This window comes from Giraffa tippelskirchi, chromosome 2 (genome assembly GCF_054371585.1).
Source record: "Giraffa tippelskirchi isolate mGirTip1 chromosome 2, T2T-mGirTip1v1.2.pri, whole genome shotgun sequence".
Taxonomy (NCBI): Eukaryota; Metazoa; Chordata; class Mammalia; order Artiodactyla; family Giraffidae; genus Giraffa; species Giraffa tippelskirchi.
The window spans coordinates 232,727,732-232,754,001 of NC_137276.1; the positions used below are offsets into that span (position 1 = coordinate 232,727,732).

Here is a 26,270-nt window from a genome sequence, read left to right on the forward strand (position 1 = left end):
TGCATGGAGTTCCCACGACCTGTGTGTTCAGTCCAGTTGACTTTATAATGTTCTTATCGTATTTAAATTAAGACTGTGTTCTTTGAAGATTTTCCATTAACTTCTGTAACACCCAGTTACCATGGTTTTCCTGTCTCCTCTCTGGTTCCTTCTCAGTAAACACTGAAGACTCCCTTTTTATTGGCCTCGTAAATCTCCATGTACCCAGGGCTCCTCTGACCTTAGTTTTCCACGTCATCTGCTATTCCTGAGTGACAGCTCCATAGATTCTCATACCACTTCTATCAAATGATCCTAAATATACGATTCTGGTCCAAACCACTCAACTGGCCAGCAGATTCATCTATTAAAATGCCTATTGGGTATTTCTGGAGAAGGAAATGGCAATCCAATATTCTTACCTAGACAATCCCATGGATGGGGGATCCCTGGTGGGCTGCAGTCCATGGGGTTGCAAAGAGTTGGGAAAAACTCAGCGACTAAACAATGGGGTATTTCATAAAAATTGATTACCAGAGATAGTTATGTTTACCACCAGTCATGCTCAGTCCTATTCTTTTCGTAAGGAATGGTGCCACCCTGACTTCCCTTGAAACCCAGGTCGGAAACCTAAGACTCATCCTAGACCCCTCCCTCTAGATCATCTTTCAAAGCCACTCAGCCACAAGTCCTACAGATTCTGTTTCCTTTCTCTATCCATCTCTCTTCTATTCACAAGGCCATCACCTACCTTCAGGTCCTTCTTGAATTCTCGCCCAAGTTCCCAGCTTCCATAAATGTAGCCTGGCCTTGCTCTAATCCATTCTCCTTTCTTTCTCCCTTTTGACTTAAAATGTCAGGCTGATGGTGCTATCACTTTGTCTGAAATTCTGAATTCCAAGTAGGTTTCACAATAAAGCTGAAGGCCTTTATCGATGTGTAAACTCCCTCAGGATGTGGCTATTGCAGGCATGTGTGTTCACCCGCCACTCTACGGTCATGCTCATCAGGCCACGTGAAGTTCTCAAATTCTTCTTCCTGTCTTATGTCTCCATACTCAACGCAAGTTGTTACTTTAGCTGTTCCATTTTCTGAAAGGGAGAGGTACAGTCTCCCTCTCCTGAAAAAGTCTTACTTTTAGCATCACTTTTTCAAGAAGATCTGAATTCCCTGGATGAATCGGACCTCATAAGTGTCCCACAGATTCCTCTGCTCTGTAAGCAGTTGTTCATTTATTTCTCTCATCCACTAGATGCCAGCCTGTACACTCCTTGAAGGAAGGGGCACATCTTATTGACTTCGTATTTCTGGAACTTAGTATTGTACATAGAACCAATCAGTTCACCCATCCATGCCTCTATCTATCCATCCACTTATCCAAGAATGGCCCCCAAGGGGATGAAATAGTGTGCTTAGCTTGTTGGTTTTCCATATGAAATTTGTATGTATTTCACATGTACATGAAACATGCTTCTGAAGCAGAGTTTTTATTTGTCCTTGACAATAGGGATATATTGGAAGTCTTACTTAAGAGCTCATTTTTTTGTGTTTCCCCTGGACATAAAGAGCTCTATGAGACAAAGCAGACTTCTCAGAGCTGCTCATGTATAGTTCCTACAAGCATACACAAGCACAATGGGAGATTATCTTGTTTGAAAGTCATCCAAAGTAAAAGATGTCTTGGATGGATGGATGGCTGGAAAAGGACAGCTTTGTAATTAGAACATCAGAAAACCTGATTCTATTTCCTGGGCCGGATCACACAAACTGGGGTCTGTGACTGCTTGAGTGGGGCTCAAGCTTCAGTGCATTGTTACCCAGATATATTACCTACTCAAATACTGCTGATTGTAAAAGCGACAGGTTTCTAAAGGAAAGAAAGAAAATTCCCTGTCACTCCCAAGATACCGAGTCAAAAATCTGACTTGATCTGAGATGAACAGCAGCTGTGGAGAATAAAGAGGCATTCAGGGCATCAGGCCTACTGGTCATGAGTTGGAGCAAGCTCCAAGAGTTGGTGATGGACAGGGAAGTCTAGCGTGCTGCAGTCCATGGGGTCGCAAAGAGTTGGACACGACTGAGCTGAACTGAAAAGGAAAGGACATTGGTTTGAGGTCAAATCTCCATTGGCTTTGCTGTAATGGTGGACTTTTATTGAGCATTTATTTTGTGCAAGGCATTGCACTGAGAGGTGTATATTCTTTGTGGCTCCATGGACTGTAGCCCTCCAGGTTCTTCTGTCCATGGAATTCTCTAGGCAAGAATACTGGAGTGGGTAGCCATTCCCTTCTCCAGGATATTTATATATAGACTTATTTAATCCTTACAACAACACAATGAGATACATGTTGTTAACATTATTTTGCCAGTTAAAAAAAGATTCTCAAAGCATTTAACCTCAAATCACTCAGTTAATAAGAGGACGAGATGGGAACTGAACCCAATTCTGTCTCTAGAGACTGAACTCCCAGCCACTCTGTCTTCTGTCCTGAGGCCCATGTTTCAGATAGGATTTCAAAACTTTTACCATACATGCACCATCTGAGATTGGAGTTTTAAAAATGTGAACCTCCAAACTTGATGCAGGAGGCTGGGACAGATCTAACCTCCAACATGAGTGATCTAACAGGTTAGAGAGATCTAACCTCCAACTCTGACACAGAGTCCTTGGCAATCACAACTGCTTAAGTGAAAATAGAAAGGAGATGCTTAGAGCTTTTTTTTTTTTTTTTTTTTTGTCTTCAGTTCAACTCAATTCAGTCACTCAGTCGTGTCCGACTCTTTGCGACCCCATGAACCGCAGCATGCCAGGCCTCCCTGTCCATCACCAACTCCCGAAGTCCACCCAAACCCATGTCCATTGAGTCGGTGATGCCATCCAACCATCTCATCCTCTGTCGTCCCCTTTTTCTCCTGCCCTTGATCTTTAATGTCTTAGGTAGCATCTTATCAGAAAGGATAACACTAGGAGTTTGGGATAAATGGCTGGGATGCTGCCAAGAACACCTTGACTTTGGATAGACTATGACAGGGCAGGGGAGAAGACGTGGGTCCTTTCCACACTTAAAAAGGAATCTGTCTCACAATCTTTATGGGGGTAAAATAGTTTCTACACTCACAATCCGCAAATATCAGGCTAGGATGGAATACCTCAAGGAGATAAAATTCTCAGCTTCTGGAAGAGCCAGATATGAGCTAAGTCTGAGAAAATGAAAATCAAGAGACCAGCAAGGGGAGGGATAATGCAAGAACAAACGCCGAGACACCTGAGAAGATGCTGACCTGGACAGTGTTAGTCTAGGAGATGGCCCCTGAGCTCAGCTTCTGATCTTTCTTCGTATACCCTACACTCCATCCACACTGAACCATTTATGGCTTCCCAAATTCACCTTCGTCTCTTTTTACACAACATGGTTCCTTTCCCATGCCTGCTTCTCCCTTGGTCACCTGGAAACACCTCGTTGTCCTATAAAAGCTAAGCCACTGTCCTCCTTAAACTTCACCCTCTCTCCCACCGCCCTATCCCCTGGGTATAATTCTGTTTTAACATTCAGCATGTCACATCTCAACGATGTGTTTGCACGAGTTTCCTTTATGAGATTGGGAGCATCTGAGGCTAGGGTCTATGTTCATCTCATCCTTTATTTTACTATAGGGCCTGACCCACAGGAAGTGTGCATCAGTACTTGTCAAGTGAGTGAAAGAAATGGTCGATGACCCAACCTAGATTACACAGATTGATGAAATTCAGTAATTGCAATACAGATTATGTATTGTCATAGTGTTACTACTATTATGGCCTTCTTTGGTTTGGCATTAGCTTGCTTTGGGTATAGAATGTACCTGTTAGGTAATGTTGATACAATATGGTAGTAATAAACATTTATATAATGCTTATTGTAATGCAAGCATCATTCTAAAGTCCTATGTATATTAAACCATTTAACTTTCACAACAATCCAATGTGGTATTATTACTATTATTATTATTATATAATTATAATAGCTGTTATTACTATTCTTATTTTGCATCTGGGAAAGTTGGGGCACAGAGAGGTTAAATAAATGACCCAAGGCCACACAACTAAGAAGGTACGAATCTGGCAATCTAACCCAGGCAGCTTGGCTCCAGACTCTGTGCCCTTGACTACTATGCTAGGCTTTGTAAAAATTACAATAGAAATTATATTTTGTATTCCAAATTTGCACTGGATAATCTCAACCTTCCTTGATATTTCATATGATGCTAGTGATTATCTCACTAATAAGTCTAACTATTCAAGGAATAATGCCAGTTCTAACTGGAATTAGTATTTTGCATCTATTTTCCATTTCTTTTCTAGGCATTGGTTACATTAGCAAAGGGCTTAAAAGTAAAACAAACAAGAAGGGAACAAGGAAGGTACAAAAGAATATGCCGTTCCTTTCAAAGTTCTTTCTTCTTTTTCATTATGCTATGGACTGTATTTCTTTTATTGTATATACCTGACTGTATTAGCATGTTTGATTTATGCAGAATGCTCCAACAGTGCATAAATTAATAAGTCTTCAGGACACCATCAACAAAATTCACATCCCTTTTTCTAACTGTACATCCTAAGAAAAACTTCAAAAGACTGCAGTTAGAAAACACTCATGTAATTCCATTTGAGACACTGGTCCTTGTGCTGTAAAACATTGTGAAGCCTGTGTCAGTGGATTTATAGAGCCAATAAAGAATAACATTCTCTTGTTATCGGATTGTTTGTCTCCCATGGTTTTCCTCTGAAAGCAATAATTTTGAGATCGAGTTCATCACATCCTAAGCATAGAAAATTCTATACATTTTGAAATGATATTTTCACTGTGTTGACAAGCGTGTTTTAAGAAAAGCAAAGAAAGAAAGGAACCATGCTTTCCAGGCAGATAAACAGAAGAGCTAGGCTAGAGGGAGGTGGTGCCTTTTGACTAACTGGCAATGCCAAGAAGCTGGATGATTTATGATATGACCAATCCTGCCAAGGTGAGGTTAAGGGGCACCCACCCGTAGAAGTGTGCTACACAGCAAATGAAATACCTTATTTGAGTAATAGCCACTTGGATAAAATTCTGGATTCTAGAGCAAGGGAATTATCAAGCTCTGGATTTCAACCAATCTACATCTCAATATTTCACATAAATAGATGATATAATCGCCACATATATATTTCCTTTGGCACTTACTGTTATTTTAAAATCCCAATTTGTGGTGCCAGCAAACTTTTTTAGATTCAAGAATGTGAATGCAAAACAGTTACTTTTCATTAGTTTAGTCCTCCATGAAATTTTAAGGTTTTCATGCTCTTTGAAGGGGCACATTCATCAAAATTAGGAACAAAATATCATTATGAACAGTAATCAATATGCTTTTAAATATTGTGTCATTAGATACACATACATGCAAAGAGCTTCTTAAAAATTTTGAAGATGAACATATCCACTTAAATGTTGGACCACTGCCCAGTTTAACTAATGGACACAAAGTAATGGATTTGCTTTATCCTCATGTTAGCCCTGAGCACAAGTCCCAACTGAGAATCATTCATTCATTTAATAATTGATTCATTATACATATATGCGTTGATTCTGTTGTGTGGCAGCACTGTTATTCTGGGCTCTGGGACAAAGTCCTAGCTCTCACAGAGCTTACAGTTTAGAAGGGAAGACAAAGAGCTAGTTCAGTTCAGTTCAGTTGCTCAGTCAGGTCCAAATTTTTGCAACCCCACGGACTGCAGCACGCCAGGCTTCCCTGTCCATCACCAACTCCTGAAGCTTGCTCAAATTCATGTCAATCAAGTCAGTGATGCCATCAAAACATCTCATCCTCTGTCATCCCCTTCTCCTCCTGGCTTCAATCTTTCCCAGAATCAGGGTCTTTTCCAATGAGTCAGTTCTTCCCATCAGCTGGCCAAGGTATTGGAGTTTCAGCTTCAGCTTCAGTGCTTCCAATGAATATTGAGGGTTGATTTCCTTTAGGGTGGACTGGTTGGATCTCCTTGCAGTCCAAGGGGCTCTCAAGAGTCTTCTCCAACACCGCAGCTCAAAAGCATCAATTCTTTGGCGCTCAGCCTTCTTTATAGTCCAACTCTCACATCCATACACGACTACTGGAAAACCCATAGCTTTGACTATATGGACCTTTGTCAGCAAAGTAATGTCTCTGCTTTTTAATATGCTGTCTAGGGTGGTCATAGCTTTTCTTCCAAGAAGCAAGCATCTTTTAATTTCATGGCTGCAGTCACCATATGCAGTGATTTTGGAGCCCAAGAAAATAAAGTCTGTCACTGTTTCCATTGTTTCCCCATCTATATGCCATGAAGTGATGGGACCGGATGCCATGATCTTAGTTTTTTGAATGCTGCATTTTAAGCCAGCTTTTTCACTCTCCTCTTTCATGTTCATCAAGACACTCTTTAGTTCCTTTTCACTTTCTGCCATAAGGGTGGTGTCATCTGCATAGTTCAGGTTATTGATATTTCTCCCGGCAATCTTGATTCCAGCTTGTGCTTCATCCAGCCTAGCATTTCACATGATGTACTCCGTATATAAGTTAAATAAACAGGGTGACAATATATAGCCTTGATGTACTCCTTTCCCAATTTGGAACCAGTCCATTGTTCCATGTCTGGTTCTAATGTTGCTTCTTGACTTACAGATTTCTCAGGAGGCAGGTAAGCTGGTCTGGTATTCCCATCTCTTGAAAAATTTTCCACAGTTTTTTGTGATACACACAGTCAAAGGTATTAGCATAATCAATGAAGCAGAAGTAGATGTTTTTCTGGTATTCTTTTGCTTTATCTATGATCCAATGGATGCTGGGAATTTGATCTCTGGTTCCTCTGCCTTTTCTAAAACCAGCTTGAACATCTGGAAACTCTCAGTTCACATAGTGTTGAAGTCTCACTTGGAGAATTTTGAGCATTACTTTACTAGCGTGTGAGATGAATGCAATTGTGTGGTAGTTTGAGCATTCTTTGGCATTGTCTTTCTTCGGGATTGGAATGAAAACTGACCTTTTCTAGTCCTGTGGCCACTGCTGAGTTTTCCAAATTTGCTGGCATATTGAGTGCAGCACTTTCATAGCATCATCTTCTAGGATTTGAAATAGCTCAACTGGAATTCTATCACCTCCACTAGCTTTGTTTGTAGTGATGCTTCCTAAGGCCGTCTTGACTTCGCATTCCAGGATGTCTGGCTCTAGGTGAGTCATCACATCATCATGGTTATCTGGGTATGAAGATCTTTTTTTGTACAGTTCTTCTGTGTATTATTGCCACCTCTTCTTAATATCTTCTGTTTCTGTTAGGTCCATTCCGTTTTTGTCCTTTATTGAGCCCATCTTTGCATGAAATTTTCCCTTGGTATCTCTAATTTTCTATTCTATTATTTCCCATTCTATTATTCTGTTTCCTATTCTATTATTCCTCTATTATTCCTTTCCCATTCTATTATTTCCTCTATTTCTTCGCAATGATCACTGAGGAAGGCTTTCTTATCTCTCCTTGCTATTCTTTGGAACTCTGCATTCAGATAGATGTAATCTTTACTTTTCACTTGTACCTTTCACTTCTCTTCTTTTCTCAGCTATTTGTAGGGCCTCCTCAGACAACCGTTTTGCCTTTTTGCATTTCTTCTTCTTGGGGATGGTTTTGATCACTGCCTCCTGAACAATGTTATGAACTTCCTTCCATAGTTCTTCAGGCACTCTGTCTATCAGATCTAGTCCCTTAAATCTATTTCTCACTTCCACTGTATAATCCTAAGGGATTTGACTTAGGTCATACTGAATGGCCTAGTGGTTTTCCCTACTTTCTTCAATTTAAGTCTGAATTTGCAATAAGGAGTTCATGATCTGAGCCACAGTCAGTTCCTGGTCTTGTTTTTGTTGACTGTATAGAGCTTCTCTATCTTTGGCTGGAAAGAATATAATTAGTTTGATTTTGGTATTTACCATTTGGTGATATTGATGTGTACAGTTGTCTCTTGTGTTGTTGGAAGAGGGTATTCGCTATGACCAGTGTGTTCTCTTGGAAAAACTCTGTTAGCCTTTGCCCTGCTTCATTCTGTACTACAAGGCCAAGCTTGCCTGTTACTCCAGGTATTTCTTGACTTGCTACTTTTGCATTTCAGTCCCCTATGATGAGAAGAACATCTTTTCTGGGGGTTAGTTCTAGAAGGTCTTGCAGGTCTTCATAGAACCATTCAGCTTCAGCTTCTTAGGCATTGGTGGTTGGGACATAGACTTGGATTACTGTGATATTGAATGGTTTGCTTTGGAAAGGAACAGAGATCATTCTGTCATTTTTGAGAATGCACTCAAGTACTGCATTTTGGACTCTCTTGTTGACTATGATGGCTACTCCATTTCTTCTAAGGGATTCTTGCCCACAATAGTAGATATAATGGTCATATGAATTAAATTTGCCCATTTCAGAAATAATTAAACTAAGAAAATAAATACATTCTATGATAGCAGGTAGGAGACTTACTACTCAAAGTGTGGTCTAGGGACCAGCAGAATCAGCATCACCTAGGAGCTTGTTGGAAGGGTAACATCTCAAGCCCCATCTCACACCTGCTCAACCAGAATCTGCGATTTAAGTTCTTCATGTTTGTTCAGTATCTTGAAGGTGAAGAAGTGCTGATGTTGGACAGTCATTTCAATACTGGGTGTGTATGTTAGAACCACCTGAGGAGAATTTGGATTTAAGTGGTCTGGAGAGGGTTCCAGGTGGTAGGGTGTTTCACAGTCCTCCCAGGAGATTCTTACGTGTGGTTAGTTGAGGACCACTGATGCAGTTTGTATTCTGGGTGCAAGGGTAAGCCCCTGAGGACTTAGTGAGTCATGTGACCTGATCCCATTGACTGGGATCAGTGAGTCATGTGAGTCACGTGACCATTCCTACATAAAGAAGGAATTCTTGACGTCACAATAATGGCTGAGCTGTTATCTTTCGCCTCTGTGTCTGACATAATGACACCCACTCTGCAAGCTAATGACCACAACATGATGTGGCCACCATATTGAGCTCCAAGGTCAAACCTCATACACGTTGCTGGTTCACAGGCAGTAGATAACTCCATCTGAGGAAGGCAGCCACAAGGACATCCACACTCAAGCCAAGATCAGAGCCAGATGCAGTCACTGTCTCTCATTACATACCTGGGGACCTTTACTTCCCAGATTTCCTTTTTCTCCTTTCATACCAGCTTCTCCTCTTGGACCCTACATATAGAGAATTAAAGCGTTATTTTCTCCCCAAAGGAGAACATTAGAATATTAACTTGAATATTAAAAATGGAAATGCTAAGTCGGTAACACGCACAGAAATTGAAAAGAGAACTCCATTCACGCCTTTGGTTCTGTCTTGATCGGTCGAGTTCTCCTTCTCTCCAAGGCATAAGGGTCCAATCTAGTGCTTAAATAGCTTAACACGTGCAGTCAAAGTGAAGAAACACTGAACAGCAACACTGAATTTTTCAGTATTGCTTTCTAATTATTCTAAAGGGTCTTTGTACTAAAATTCATCGGTTACTTTAAAAGTAATTTTTACTTATGCAAATCTGAAACTGGAATAATTCAGTGGATTTTCTATTTAACAACCACACTACAGATTGGTCGTAAATAAGACACAGCACATTGTAAGACAAAATTTAGATAACTGTACATCTGGAGTATTATGTTTTCTATTAATTTTGGATTCCATATGTTATGCAGAGAAAGCTTCATACTGTGTTTGGCTTTTGCATCTCATTTTAAATTATGTTATAAAAAAGTAAGAGCCTATAAAATGGATGAGGAGATGTAGTATTACTTGTTTAGCATGAAATAAAGCCAGCAAATCTATTGAAATGCTTCCCTACAATGCCAGTGGCAAATATTTCTCACTTGAAGGTAAGAAAAGTGAACATTCATCAGTTGCCAAGTAAGACAAACAAAAGCAATCAAGCTAGAAAGCAATAAGAGGCCCAAAGGGCAGACTGTTCACTGCTCTGAAATCTTAGTAAAATGTGGATTAACTTTCTCCTCTGATGTTTAAGGATATTTTGCCCAACTTCCATGCAGCAAGCTGCCAACATATAAGAGTTACTTCCTTTTTTTTTTTTTTTAGCTACATAGATTACAACCTTGAAAAACTGCAGGATCATTGCTGTCCTGCATTTGCCAAAGACCACATTTATTTCTCAAGATTTCAAAAGTAAAAGTTTAGAGAGAAAAAAATATTCTAACTTTCTTATTCCTGACCTTTCTTCAGCATTTCTGAGGACTTCCCTTCCCTTCTCATGATTGTTTTAGCCTACATTTTGCTCTTTCTGGCACATGTTTCCTTACACCTCCTGTAAGCAGTGTTAAGAGCCAACCATGGCTTGTTCTTTGCAAAGGAAAAAGTGCTTGAGGCAGCTCCTTAGAGAAGTGAGCTGGAAAGATTACTATACATCACCCCCACTGAAGACCTCAGCTCTATTCTTTGCTAGGGTAGAGCCAATTTTTCTACATTACAGGCATCCAGATACATAGCTAAATTGACCAAAATTCCCAGTTTTGAGCTCAGCATTTTATTTGGCTCAAGGTCTCCCTAGGATACACTAGTCAGCCTGGACCATGGTACAGGGACTGCTGCCCATCGTTCATTTCCTTTTCACCTCCTGACTGGGACAAAACTCTTTATAAATATCGTAAGTTCATATACATCACCAACATGTACAAATGCTGTACAAGTCAAGGCTGTGTTGCTTCCTTACTTCATTACTCTGAAAACACTTGAAACATCTGTACTTTTGCAAGGAGGTTGTGTTCTATTAAGGGTTCAGATTCTTCTTTCTGTTCTCATAGCCTGATCAGTCTTGTTACGTACCTGAGGGCCCTTAAGTCCCAGTGACCCTGCGAGTCCATCTGGACCTGGGATGCCTGGTTTCCCCTGAGCAGAGGGAAAATCAAACTGTTAACATTATTTTCTGAGAAACTTTGTCTTCTTTACATGCAAGTTTCTGAGTATTTTTTCAATCATAATGGCAATGCAGGATCTTTGAAAAATAAACATAATACAAGAAGGGAAACAAAAACCTTCTATAATCTCATCAAGGGGAGATAACCACAGCTTAATATGTTGGTATATTTACTTTCATTCTTCATACACCACATGCATGTGTGCATACATGCACACACAAACATACACACACTCTCTTCTTTGCCTGCAACACTGGTTATATACTGTACCAAACTTGGGTGTTGAACTAAAAAGACTCACAATTTACTTCACATTTTCTTAAAAGATCTCCATGCATCTTATCTTATCTATTTATATTCAAATATTTAAATAGGGATCAAAAGTTGAGCGTTCCCTTCACATTGCCTTTGAACTCTGCCACAGATTAAGAATTCCAAATAAGATTAAAAAGTTTAATTTAGACAATTGGATAGCCTACATTTATGTCTCAGTTAGATGAGATTAACTGTCCCTCACTGATGCTTTTTCCTAGAAATAATAAAGAGGAAATTTCTCAACACTTTCTCTCCCCAATCTCATCTCATTCACTTCATGCTATTTTTTTTTTTTTTTGGATTTGCTATCCATTTTGTTGCAATCTAACCTTGAAAAGTGTGTGTGTGTGTGTGTAGCATCTGAGGATAGCAAATTCTTAGTCTTTGTCTATCTGGAAATGTCGTATAATCACTCATAGTATAGTTAGGTATAAAATTATATGTTATTTTTCTTCTGCACTTGCAAAACATTACTTTGTTGCTTTTGGCAAGTATTATTGTTGAGCAGAAGCCTATTGCAATTCTAATTGGTTATTCCTTTCATGGGTAAAAATGTTTTTTCTCTCTGGTAGTGTTTAAGATGTTTCCTTAACATGCTGGAGTTTTACCATGATGTGATTGTGAATGGATTTATTATTTATCCTTATTGCATTTTCAATCTGAGGATGTGTGCTTCCTCAATTTTGTAAAATTCTAAATCACTGCTCTTTTATAAATATTGTAAGTTCATGTATAATATATCACCAACGTGTACAAAGGGGACATGATATGACAGCTGGCATGGTCAACTTTTGAACAAAACATTCAGATTATCCAATTTGTATTAAGGTTTTATTGTACTCTCTTGGTTAAAAAAGGGTTTATGCAAATTATGAATAAGGTTTCAGAGTTCACTGAACAAAAATTTGAAAGAAAGGTGTGTGTATATGTGTGTGTGTAGCATCTGTGGATAGTAAATTCTTGGTCTTTGTCTATCTGGAAATGTCTTATAATCACTCATAGTACAGCTAGGTATAAAATTGTAGGTTATTTTTCTGAAAACCTGAATTACTAGAGTTTGTATTTGAAACCCAAACAAAGTTAAATTTAATAATAATTGGGCCAAGTATTGTTTCTTATCTTTAATATTTAGAGTTTTTGATTAAAGTACTCATATTTAATTTTCTTCAAAGATTTGAGTTTTTTAAGTTATAGCCTAAAAGTTTTCCCAAATTTGATTCCACAACCAATATTATCCAAAAGCAAAACAAATTTAGACTTTCCAAAGGCTTTATTCAGGCTCCTTGACTGGACACACAATGCTTATCATTTGCAGTTTAGAAAATAAAAAATGATCACTGTACCTGTGGGCCTGTATGTCCCCTCTGGCCATGAGCTGCCTACAATAGGGAAAAAAGTAGATATCATTAATCCTGAAAAATTCTTTTTAAAGTTTAATTGAAATTAATAACAGACCCCTTAGGGCATTGAAATTAAAACAAAAAGTTACCACATTTTGCTTTAAATTACCGACTGCACCATGAAAGCAAAATATTGCCAATTCTGAATTTCTATCCTAGGGCAATAGATAAATAAAACCATAGACAATGTAAATCTATAAATACTTGTTGGAACAGATTGTGGTCAGTAATTCATCCTATACTAAATTACTACTAGAACTTATCATAAGCACCAAAATTGTATGACTCAAATTGTATTTCTTTTCATTTTTCCAAAGTGCTATCAAGTAAGCCAGAAATTAAGTGTAGAAATGGCCAAAAGGCCGGAAGCCAGAGGAAACACTAGGAGAATTCATGAACATTATTATAGATTGATTTCAGAAGCTAATGATAGCAAAACTAATTTTATCCCTCTTCCCCTTCAAGAAGTCAGATATGCTTACCTGTAAAAAATGAAAAATCAACTTAAGCATTCAAGATTACTCAATTCAGTATGTTAACAAAATACTTGATCAAAAAAAATGGCTAGACTAAATGGATTTTTCCTACTACTCTCATATATAAAGTGAAAATCTGAGTATTTCTAGATCAATATTTCATAAATATTGACAAAGAGATTTTATTGTCTAACTCAGATTATAGCATGCCTGATATCCAGGATTTGTAAAATTCAATACATATCAGACATTTTTGTGATGGAAATTTATTTGAGATAGTCAAATCAAATTTTTATGTGAGGCTGGTCTTGAAAATTTCAAATTCTTCTAATTATATTTCAGTCAAAATCTCTTGTTATTTAGGAAATAGCCTATGTGTCTGGTGATATGATTAGAGGCCTGTTTCTTTAACAGAATAATGAATGTCAAAACGTCCGTATCAGAGGGATGAAGAGCAGTTTTCTCTACTCCTTTCACACAAGGGTTTATCTTTTCTGATTCAATTCACATCAGTTTCATTCAGAAAAATATCTATCCAACATCTACTATCCACAAAGTATATAGGATGGGAACCATAGGATCATACAGGTGACATATAGTCCTTGATCTCAGAAGATCCTCACCACTTGGGTTAGTGGGGAGGAGATAAATACTACAAGTATTTACAAGGCAGAATATATCAGATGCCATAAGAAAGGGGAAGACAGAAATATGGGTTTCTTCCAATTGAAAAATGGCTTAATAGACATTTCTCCAAAGGAGAAAAACAGATGGCCAACAGGCACGTGAAAAGATGCTCAACATCACTGATTACTAGAGAAATGCAAATCAAAATTACAATGAGGTACACTTCACACTGTCAGATCATAGAAAAAGCAAGGGAATTCCAGAAAAACATCTACTTTTGCTTCACTGACTACGCTAAAGCTTTTGACTGTGTGGATCGCAACAAACAGTAGAAAATTCTTAAAGAGATGGAAATACCTGAGCATCTTACCTGCCTCCTGAGAAATCTGTATGCAAGTCAAGAAGCAACACTTAGAACTGGACATGGAACAATGGACTGGTTCCAAATCGGGGAAGGAGTATGTCAAGGCTGTATATTGTCACCCTGCTTATTTAACTTACATGCAGAGTACATCATGGGAAATGCTGGGCTGGATGAAGCACAAGCTGGAATCAAGAATGCTGGGAGAAATATCAATAACCTGAGATACACAGATTACACCACCCTTATGGCAGAAAGTGAAGAGGAACTAAAGAGTGTCTTGATGAAGGTGAAAGAGGAGAGTGAAAAAGCTGGTTTACAACTCAACATTCAAAAAGCTAAGATCATGGCATCCAGTCACATCACTTCATGGCAAATAGATGAGCAAACAATGGAAACAATGACAGACTTTATTTTGGGGGCTCCAAAATCACTGCAGACGGTGACTGCAGCCATGAAATTAAAAGATGATTGCTCCTTGGAAGAAAAGTTATGACCACCTTAGACAGTGTATTAAAAAGCAGAGACATTACTTTGTTGACAAAGGTCCATATAGTCAAAGCTATGGTTTTTCCAGTAGTCATGTATGGATGTGAGAATTAGACCATAAAGAAGGCTGAGTGCCAAAGAACTGATGCTTCTGAACTATGGTGTTGGAGAAGACTCTTCAGAGTCCCTTGGACTGTAAGGAGATCAAACCAGTCAACCCTGAAGGAAATAATCCTGAATATTCATTAGAAGGACTGATGCTGAAGCTTTGGCCACCTGATGGGAAGTGCCGACTCACTGGAAAAGACCCTGCTGCTGGGAAGACTGAAGGCAAGAGGAGAAGGGGTGGACAGAGGATGAGATGGTTGGATGGCATCACTGACTCAATGGACATGGGTTTGAGTAAGCTCTGGGAGATGGTGAAGGACAGGGAGGTCTGGTGTGCTGCAGTCCGTGGGGCTGCAGAGTCAGACACGACTGAGCAACTGAACAACCACCACTTCACACCAGTCAGAATGGCCATCATCAAAAAATCTACAAATAACAAATGCTGTGGAGGGAGACTGTGGAGAAAGGCTGTGGGGAATAGGAACCCCTCCGACACTGTTAGTGGGAATATAAATTGATGCAGCTACTATGGGGAACAATGCAGAGGCTCCTCAAAAAACTAAAAACCAAGTTGCCAGATGATCCAGCAATCCCATTCCTGGGCATATATTTAGACAAAACTATAAATTCAAAAGCATATGTACCCCAGTGTTCATTGTAGCGCTATTGATAATAGCCAAGACATGGAAGTGACCTGAATGTCTATTGACAGATGAACAGAAGAAGATGTGGTACATATATACAATGGAATATTAGCCATAAAAGAATGAAATAATGCTATTTGCAGCAACATGGATGGACTAGAGATTATCATACTAAGTGAGGTTAAGTCACAAAAAGAAAGACAAATGCCATATGATATCATTTATGGGTAGAATCTAAAATTGGAGGCAAATGAATATATCTATGAAACAGAAACAGACTCATAGACATAGAGAACAGACTCGTGATTGCCAAGGGGGAAGGCATATGGGGGAGTGATGGATTGGGAGTTTGGGATTAACAGATGCAAACTATTGTATATAGAATGGGTAGAAAATAAGATCCTATTTTATAGAACAGGGAACTATATTCAATATCCTGTAATAAAACATTGTGAAAAGGAATATACATGTATATATATATATATATATATATATATATATACACACATATACATATAACTGAATCACTTTGCTGTACAGCAGAAATTAATACAACAATCAACTGTATTTCAACAAAATAAAGTAAAAACTCTGAAAAATAAAATAGTTGGCCAATATCTGTCATCATGTGTGGCTTGAAGTTGTGGTCATTTTTTGTTAATTCATTTTAAATTTCTTTTATTGTTTTTGGTGAGTTGCATAGAAGTGGAGTAGTATAAAAAATCCCTTGACTTTACCATCTTTAGGTGGAATTCTACTTTTACTCCTGAATGACACTGCTGAATCTATATAACTCAAGAAGGGGCCATATTTCTCAGGGGTTGTGTGGTTTAGCTAATACATGGTGATATTGCTTATCCTCCAGAGAGATTATAGCCTCTATAAAGTAAGAAAAGTACATCTCCATGCCAGGATTTTTTGGATGATATTCTTTAAGTTCAAAATACTTTCCTGGGGTATGTAAACTGGCTACACCCTTTTAGAAAGTCAAATAAATAGCAAATGCACTTTAAAATATCTTTAGATGCTTTCCCAACAATTAAATTCTGCAGGTTTTAAACATAATCCCTGTTCTTATTTTTCTCTGTCTTACAAAGAATAAAAGTATGTTCCAACTTATAAAAATATTTTCCTGATGGAGTGTAATAGCTGGTTTTATGAACTTCTGCTCAGAAAATACAATGCATAATAATGCAATATGTTAAACTAGTTTTTATTTGTCCTCAAATTTAAAACGTTAAAATTGTATTAGTTTTCAGATGTACAACACAATGATTCCATATATGTATATATTGCAAGAAGACCATCATTCAGCTAATAAATCTGGTTAACATCTATCAGTACATGTAGTGGGTGGGAAGGGATGAAGGAAGTTGGAAAAGGCTGGATAACTAAATAAAGAATGGAAAGAAAATGTTGCACAATAAGAGACGGTGGGTTCTAGTTTAGAACCCAATGCAGGCATTTAAGTATATTTTATTAAAGTTATATTTTCTTAATGGATAAAGATTTTATTTTATAATGTCAATGCTTTTCCAAGAAGACAAGCACAGAAACTCTTTTAAAAAGTACTTATTGAAAAAAAATAACGATAAAGACCCCCCCCAAAGGTTTCATAAGCAAGTGACCTAATTGTGCTCTCAGATGTGTTTTAGAGACATATATTATATATAATCTCTTTAGCAGTATATGGAGCATCCTCAAAAAACTTAAATATAGAAATACCATATCATCCAGAAATTCCACTTCTGGGTATTTATCCAAAGGAAACAAAAACAGGAACTCAAAAAGATACACCCACCGTGTGTGTGTGTACACATATACACACAGTGGAATATTATGCAGTCATTAAAAAGAAGGAAATCTTGTCACCTGTGACAACATGGATGGACCTTGAAGGCACTAGTGTTAGTTGCTCAGTCGTGTCCGACTCTTTGCAACCCCACGTACTGTAGCCCACCAAGCTCCTCTCTCCACGGGATTCTCCAGGCAAGAATCCTGGAGTGGGTAGCCGTTCCCTTCTTCAGGGGATCTTCCCGACCCAGGGATCAAACCCAGGTCTCCCACATTGCAGGAGGATTCTTTACTGTCTGAGCTACAGGGAAGTCCTGAAGGCATCATGCTAAGTGAAATAAATCAGAAAAAGACAAATATCCTATGATCTCACTTACATGTGGAATCTTAACAAAACAAATAAGCCAACCAACTAAGCTCATAGATACAGAGAACAAGAGATGAGGAGTAGGGGGTGGTGTGAAATGAGTGGAGGGAATCAAAAGGCATAAATCTCCAGTTAGAAAATAAATAAGTCATGGGATTTAATGTATAGCATGGTAGCTCAGTTGGTAAAGAATCTGTCTGCAATGCAGGAGACCCTAGTTCGATTCCTGGGTCCGGACGATCCCCTGGAGAAGGGACAGGCTATGCACTCCAGTATTCTTGGGCTTCCCTAGTGGTTCAGCTGGTAAAGAATCTGCCTGCAATGTGGGAGACCTGGGTTCCATCCCTGGGTTGGGAAGATCCCCTGGAGAAGGGAAAGGCTACCCACTCCAGGATTCTGGCCTGGAGAATTCCATGGGCTAGTCTCCATGGGGTCGCAAAGAGTTGGACATGACTGAGTGACTTTCACTTCACTTCACATGGTAACTATAGTCAATAATAGTATGTTGTTGTGTAGTTGCTGCATTGTGTCTGACTCTTTTGAGACCCCAAGGACTGTAGCCCACCAGGCTCCTCTCTCTATGGGATTTCCCAGGCAAGAATACTGGAGTGGGTTACCATTTCCTTCTCCAGGGGATCTTCATGACCCAGGAATTGAACCTGCGTCTACTGCATTGGCAGGCAGATTCTTCATTGCTGAGCCACTAGGAAAGCCCAATAGTATACTATATTGTATATTTAAAAGTTGCTAAGAGAGTAGAAGGGCTTCCCTGGTGGCTCAGTGGTAAAGAATCCGCCTGTCAGTGCAGGAGACATGGGTTTAATCCCTGGGTTAGGAAGACCCCCTGGAGAGGGAAATGGTAACCCTCTTCAGTATTTTTTTTTTTCCTTCAGTATTCTTGCCTGGGAAATCCCATGGACAGAGGAGTCTTGTGGGCTACAGGCCATGGGGTCATAAAAGAATTGGACACAACACAGCAACTACACAACAACAAAGTAGATCTTAAAAAGTTTTCATCACAAGAAAAAAAAAATCGTAACTATGTGTGGTGATGGATGTCAACTAGACTTACTAGCTGAAGGGTGATCATCTTGTAATACATACATACATGGAATCATTATGTTGTGCATCTGAAACTAATATAATATTATCTATCAATTATATCTCAATAAAATATATATTTATAACATTTAAAAATTTAGCACAAATAAAAACTAGTTTAATATATTGCATTTATCATGCATTCTGTTTTCTGAGAAGTTCACAGAACCATACATTGTAGTTCATCCAAGAAAATATTTTTATATCTTGGAACACATTCCTCTTCTCTGCGAGTCAGAGACAATGGAAAGAAGAACAGAGGACTCGCATCAGGACTGACTTTTCAAGGCAGTCATACAATTTGGCAGAGGAATGGAGTCTTGGACTTAAAACCTCAGTTGGCCTAGTGAGCAGGCCAGACTTGGACTACTCTTCCCCTAGTTGGCTACTCTTGTGCTCTCCTTGCCCAGAGCTTTCCTCCGATTCGGTAATTTCCCCTGCAGCCAGCACCGTCTGGCCTCAGCTTCAGGGCCCTTCCTGCGTCCTTTGCCAGCTCCGCCCTGAGTCAGTCTCCCCAGGGTAGTAAGTCCCAGGGAACCGCCCCGCCATCTGCCATTGCATCATCCCAGTTCAGGCTCCTCCAGAGCGGGCCACTTTGTCTATGTGGGTCCTTACTGTCTTCCTTCTGGAGCCGGGTGTTCCAGGGGGCCCTGGCCAGCCTCTTCTTCCCTGTCAAAGGAACAGACAGAGGTGTGAGAATAACGACACGACACTGACACGCTCCTCACCGTTGGCTTGTGTTCCCAGGAGGGTGGATGGGGACACAGAGATTGGACTTATCCCCCCTGTGGGATGAGGCCTTAACCCTCCAGTCACAAGCCACACCTCTCAGCGACTGTGATGTGGCTGCATCTGCTTATCACCATCTAACTTGTGTTTGGGGTGTTAGTTAGAGTATTTCAACCCAACTGTCCCCATTGTTTTGCCGCAGAATCATCCGTGTGATGGGATGGCTACAACTTGTGTGGATTTCTCCCTTGGGACTTCCTGTTCTGCCTGGCTAGCCTGTGTAACACCCTAATTAGCACCCTAATCTCAATAAAATCTGCCAATACACAAGTCCTCCCAAGGTAGGAAAAGGGGGAAGAGAGTCTATAACAAGACGTACACTGTCCACTTAATAAAAAATGACAGGTAACATTCTCTGGAGGTTAATGATGTGGCAGAGTCTGCCACTGATTCTCACATCCCCTTCCAAAGTACCATCTGAGCCACCAGGAAAGCCCTCCGAAGTAGGCTACTTGTCCAGTTTTGAAGATGAGAAAGCGGAGGCTTGTAGAACGTAGCTGAGGCCACAGAGCGGGTAAGGAACAGAGCCTGCAAGGGAGCCTAGGCCTTTTCCCAAAGGGCTTTCTCACAGGTGGAGTCACCAAAGAACTTCCTCACCATGAATCCAGTGACACACATTTTCCAGACAAATGTTTTCCTAAAATTCTGAAAAACAAGCTTAGATGATCAGATTAAGATGTATGCGATCCCATAAGACTAATCTCAAGAGACTTGCCTTGAGAATGTGGCCTGTAGATATCTACCAGATCTTATTCTCTGTTTCTTTTTTTTTTTTTTAAATCAGGTACCATGTATAATATGATGTCTTTTTAGGATATGTGTCCTCTGGATCCTGGGAAGGGCAGGAGTTCCTTTGCTAGTGCTTTCTATCAGCTAGCCCTACATTTTAAATCAGAGGTTAGATCTTTGCATCAGATTCAGAAGAGAGAATGTGTCTTAAGTTCCAGTGTAGCAAGTAAGAAGGAATTAAAAAATCTTTCTGCTTCTAAAAGTAGATTTTCTGTATCACGTATATTCACTCTGATTCCAAACTCTTCATACGCATTTCACATTCTATCACTACCACCCCGAGCCCACCATTGTCGCGTATTTACAAAGTTACTTCCAAAAACCCACAGTTACCTGTCTTCCAAGTTCTCCTTTCAAGCCCCTGGGTCCCTCTATGCTATTGTCAAATCCAGGAACTCCCTAAAAATAGAAAATAATAGGCTTTGAACAATTCTCCTTAAAAATGTAATATGGTTGTAACATACCTGGTCACCCCCCAAAAAAGTGACAAGAGAAGGTTAACCCATTTGAAAGCAGAAGTAGGCTAAATTATAAATGGCTTATAAATGTTTTCTTTTCCTCCTAAGCCCCCATTGTTCACTGTAGCAGTATTTATAATAGCCAAGACATAGAAGCAACCTAAATGCCTATCGACAGATGAATGGATAGAGAAGATATATTGTATACACACAATGGAATACTACTCAGCCATATAAAGAATGAAATAAACGCCATTTTCAGCAACATGGATGGACCTAGTGATTATCATACTAAGTGAAATAGACAGAGAAAGATAAATATCATATGATATCACTTTTATGTGTAATCTAAAATATGAAACAAATGAACTTATCTTGAAACAAAAACTGACTCACAGACATAGACAAAAAACTTGTGGTTACCCAGGGTAGGAGTAGGGGAGGGAAGGATTAGAAGTTTGAGATGACCAAATGCAAATGATTATGTACAGAATGTGTATGCAACAAGTACAGGGAACTATATTCAATAAGCAAAGTGAAGTCGCTCAGTGGTGTCTGACTCTTTGTGACCCCATAGACTGTAGCCTACCAGGCTCCTCCGTCCATGGGATTTTCCAGGCAAGAGTACTGGAGTGGGTTGCCCTTTCCTTTTCCAGAGGATCTTCCCGACCCAGAGATCGAACCCAAGTCTCCCGCATTGTAGGCAGGCGCTTTACCGTCTGAGCTACCAGGGAAGTCCTGGACTATATTCAGTGGTTTATCACAAGACTATATTCAATGTCCTGCGGTAAACCATAATGGAAAAGAATATATATTCTTTTCATATGTGTATATATATATATATATATAATAATTTTTCTATATAGCAGAAATTAGCATAACATTGTAAATCAATTATATTTCAATAAAATAAATTAAAAAATTATGTCAAAATGGTAAATTTCAAACAAAGTAGCTTTTATGAGATCAAAAATTCTGAATAAAGCATATATTTTCAGGAATTTGTGCCATTTGCATGTAGATTATGCTTGTGTCCTATTTATTCTATCAGTCTTGCTCTCCTCATTTTTCCCCATATAGTAACCCACCAAAAAATACATGGAAAAAGTACAGAGAGCTTTCATTGATTTGAGATGTACGTTCCCAAGTGGCTGGGAAGAGTTATTTATTGAAAAACTATTGGATGTCAGTATAGTGGCAACACATCACAGCGAAGCTCCCAGGGGTTGAATTTTCAGCCATCTTGAAGTCATAGAACATTTCTCTTTAAATAAAAGTACTTTTACATTATTCAGATTCTTTTTTAAATTAATTAATTAATTTTAATTGGAGGCTAATTACTTTACAATATTGTGGTGCTTTTGCCATACATTGACATGAATCCACCACGGGTGTACATGTGTTCCCCATCCTGAACCCCCCTCCCACCTCCGTCCCCATCCCATCCCTCTGGATCATCCCAGTGCACCAGCCCTGAGCACCCTGTTACACAATCATACAGACAATTTAGCAGACAACTGGGTGGGGGGGGATTCTGATTAAAGTGAATCACAATTTTATAACAATACCCCAAGTGAATTTTTGGCCATCGTATACCAATGACTGAAATGTCTTTGCATTTGAACTACTATTTCTTCATTACTCTTATTTGTGGATAGATTTTTATTTCTGATTAGACACTTTGAAGTTGTTTGAAACTCTTGAGTTATCAGAGCATTATCAGATGTCAATGTTATCTTCAAGTGCAAATCCTCTGCTTTTTAAATAGTTATCTCCAATGCATACATAACATTGATATTTGTCAGTATGTATTGTACCAAATTCTTTCTCTGAACAACCACCGTGTACTGCAGGAGGAGTTATTAAAGACAAAGTCCTGTGATATTCCCAGTTGCCCCACATCCTTATCAGCACTTAGTATTGTTAGTTTTATATATTTTAGGGTTTCTGATGGTTGTGGTACACTGCTCTGGTGCATTGATAGTGGGTGTATAAATCAGTTCAAACTTTTTGGAAAACTGTTTGGCTGTAAAGATTTAAGCAAATATCATCCAGACAGGAAATGGCAACCCACTCCAGTGTTCTTGCCTGGAGAATCCCAGGGACGAGGGAGCCTGGTGGGCTGCCGTCTATGGGGTCACACAGAGTGGGACACGACTGAAGTGACTTAGCAGCAGCAGCATCCAGACAGTCTACTCCCAAAGTATAGACCCAGTAGATATGTATACAAAAGACACATACAAGAATGTATATATCAGTAATATTTATAAAAGCAAAATCTGGAACAACTGAAATATCTATCAATAGCAGAATGGAGAAATAGATCAAGGAATATTCACACAATGAAATATTCATTCATTCAAAAGACTAAGATCGTGGCATTCAGTCCCATCACTTCATGGCAAATAGATGGGGAAATGATGGAAACAGTGAGACTTTATTTTCTTGGGCTCCAAAGTCACTGCAGATGGTAACTGCAGCCATGAAATTAAAAGACGATTGCTCCTTGGAAGAAAAGTTATGACCACCCTAGACAGCATATTGAAAAGCAGAGACATTACTTTGCTGACAAAGGTCCATCTAGTCAAAGCCATGGTTTTTCCAGTAGTCTTGTATGGATGTGAGAGTTGGACCATAAAGAAAGCTGAGAGCCAAAGAATTGATGCCTTTGAACTGTGGTGTTGGAGAAGACTCTTGAGAGTCACTTGGACTGTAAGGAGATCCAACCAGTCCATCCTAAAGGAGATCAGTCCTGAATATTCATTGGAAGGACTGATGCTGAAGCTGAAGCTCCAATACTTTGGTCACCTGATGCAAAGAACTGACTCATTAGAAAAGACCTTGATGTTGGGAAAGACTGAAGGCAGAAGGAGAAGGGGACAACAGATGATGAGATGGTTGGATGGCATCACCAATTCGATGGACATGTGTTTGAGCAAGCTCCGGGAGTTGGTGATGGACGGGGAAGCATGGTGTACTGCGGTCCCTGGGGCAAAGAGTCGGACACGACTGAGTGACTGAACTGAACCTAACTCAGCTGAGTGAGATTGAATGAACTACTGATATTCACCACACTGATTCATCTCACAAGTATATACTTGAGCAAAAGAAGCTGGGAATGAAGAGTGTATTCTGTATAACTTCACTGAAAGGTTCAATAATGGGTAAAACTAATTGATGGTCCTGAGACAGTGATTACCTTAGGGAGGGCTGGTGGTGCCTGGAGTGCACGTGAGGGGGTTTGGGGGCTGTTCTACTCTTGCCTGATGTTCTGTTTCTTTACCTGAATGGTGAGTACAGAGGGTATTTATAGTCATCAAGCTGTGCATTTATAATGTGTGTGCTTTTTTGATGCATGTTACAGATTAATAGTAAATTCAAGAGATCTAATGAATAGCATGGTGATTATAGACTGTGATACTGTATTATACACTCCACAGTTGCTAAAAGACTAGATTTTAAATGTTCTTACCACACAAAAAATGTGATAATTATGTACCTGTTAAAGGACTTAGCTAACACTATGGTGGTAATCCTAACATATAAATATATCAAACTAACCTGTTGTACATCTTAAACTTACACAATGTTATATAGATATCACATTGTATACACAATTATATCTCAATTTCTAAAGTTTCAATAAATGTTTTAAAAAACCTACAAAATCCTAATTCATTAAGGTTTTGAAGATTGACGTGTGGGTGATCAAAGTCCTAGAGTACTGATGTCCAATGGACTTGGCATATCCCCTAGGTTGGCACACGTCCTGTTTGTTTTGGAGTAGGTTATGCCTACTCAACTGGGTCGCATCTCCATTAAAGCAAGTGTTTCTGGATTATACGTTTTGCCTAATGTACTTTTAGCTGACTTGGACTCAAGGAAATGAAGCTAATAATCTCAGTGGAGAAAGACTCTTGGAGAAGAGAAAAAGGAAATGGCTCCATTTCTTTCACCCTGTCCATATCTGAGGTACCCTGAGGAAGATAATGGAATGGGGGGGAACTCCTTCATAGCTCTGAAGCACAAGGAAGTTCTGAAAATGTTTTCTCAAAAATTACACATGCAAACAACGGCAAGGCTGTCTCACTGTCCATACTCATTTTGTACACGAAGAGTATCAGGCACAAGGGACTTGCTTTTAAAACTCTAAACAGTTGTGCCCATGACGACTTCAATCCAGAACTGCTACGGTAATCCTTTAAAGCAGCGTTCCCTCTCCCCACCAGAAGTGCTGATGAGAAACGAGCCCCGATGTGACATGAGTTTACAGGCCCTCGGTCCAAGCACTTACTGGGTCTCCACGCGAGCCCTTTGCTCCATAGTCCCCAGAAATTCCTCTCTCTCCCGGGATTCCCTAAAGTCAACACAAATGAGAAGAAGGCCAAGAATTTTAAATGACATTAATAAAAACAAAGAGTTATCTTCTCCCTGTTTTGAATTATTAAATATTTTCCTACTAACGTTATTTTGTAGAAAAGAGGAACAACCAGCAGTTTCAGGCACCCTGTGAATAATTTAAAAGTGGCCACAATTATTCGCCCCAGTGGTGAACTCTATGTTCCAGACAGATTCACTGTCTTGTCCATTTTTTTATAACTACTGTATGCCCCAGGTATTGGCTTTATCCTTCTTTTGATGAGGCAACCGAGATTCAGAGAGGTTATCCATATTTGACTCCCTACCCCTGAGTTTGGCCGTGGCTTGTTCTGGTCAACAGAAAGAGTAAGATCTACAGTGTCGCCATCAGAGTGCCAAGCCTAGGCCCCAAGGGGCCTCGAGAGAGCTTGTGTCTTTCTACTTGCTCCCTTGAGCTTCAGCCATGGCCATAAGAGGTCTTGGTCAACATGGCAGGGCAGCTCTCTGCTCCCAGAAGGAGAATAGGAGACAAGTGACACAAACCCCCAGCCAACCTACAGGCGCACGAGCCAAGGTCAGCCAGGCACTGCCTGGATCAGCTGAACTTCCCAGACACATCAGAAATAAATGTCTCTTGTTGCATGCAGTTGAGGTCTTTTGACTATCCTAAAACACTTTCATGAACCTAGCTGACAGCTATACCTGGTGTAGTTGTTTTACTGTCAGTCACACCTTTAATTCCCAGTACAGTTTCTACGTTGTCCCTTTATTGAATGCCTACCTGGGCTCCTTCATTGCCTTTCTCTCCTTTTGCTCCAGGAAGACCATTGTCACCCTAAAACACAGAGAACAATAAACTCAAATTCTCATTTTCTTAATGAGAACTAACTCAGAGAGTTTTCGTGATACAAAGAGGAGGTTCTACCTGTTCTCCATTTAACCCATCAATTCCACTTTCCCCAACTTCTCCCTGAAAAGACAGATGTGATCAGAATACAGTGCATTGCATTTACGTGGAAAGAAGCCAGACACCAAATAAAAAGTCTAATTTTGTGTTCTATACACATGCTCTTTGCTGGGCTGGCTCTGGGTCATATTAAAGATTACTGAGTCATAGAAATTGTCAACCAATAATAAACATTGCCTGCAATAAAAGGCATGAGTAAACAAAATGAAATGATCAGCAATAAAAAGGAAGATCAACAAAGCTTCATTTGTACAATCTACTGGTCAATCACCTCAAAAATAA

General features: G+C 39.4%; 1 protein-coding gene across 5 annotated transcripts in view; it reads right to left on the reverse strand.

Annotated features, from left to right (window-relative positions):
• The window catches only part of COL6A6 (collagen type VI alpha 6 chain), a 130,064-nt gene that overhangs the window by 48,395 nt on the left and 55,399 nt on the right, over window positions 1–26,270 (reverse strand). For 4 of the 5 annotated variants that reach the window (XR_014077720.1, XR_014077723.1, XR_014077721.1 and 1 more), the window contains 8 exons: window positions 25,947–25,991; window positions 25,803–25,856; window positions 24,957–25,019; window positions 20,538–20,603; window positions 19,242–19,295; window positions 12,603–12,638; window positions 10,853–10,915; window positions 9,160–9,222 (listed from right to left, as the gene is read on the reverse strand). Coding sequence is in view for 1 of the 5 variants with exons in the window: in XM_081573202.1 (XP_081429328.1) it covers window positions 9,160–9,222; window positions 10,853–10,915; window positions 12,603–12,638; window positions 19,242–19,295; window positions 20,538–20,603; window positions 24,957–25,019; window positions 25,803–25,856; window positions 25,947–25,991 (444 nt within the window). In the remaining 4 variants the exon portion in view is untranslated. Of the gene's footprint in view, window positions 1–9,159; window positions 9,223–10,852; window positions 10,916–12,602; window positions 12,639–19,220; window positions 19,296–20,537; window positions 20,604–24,956; window positions 25,020–25,802; window positions 25,857–25,946; window positions 25,992–26,270 lie in introns of all 5 variants that reach the window. The other variant, XR_014077722.1, reaches the window with a different exon arrangement.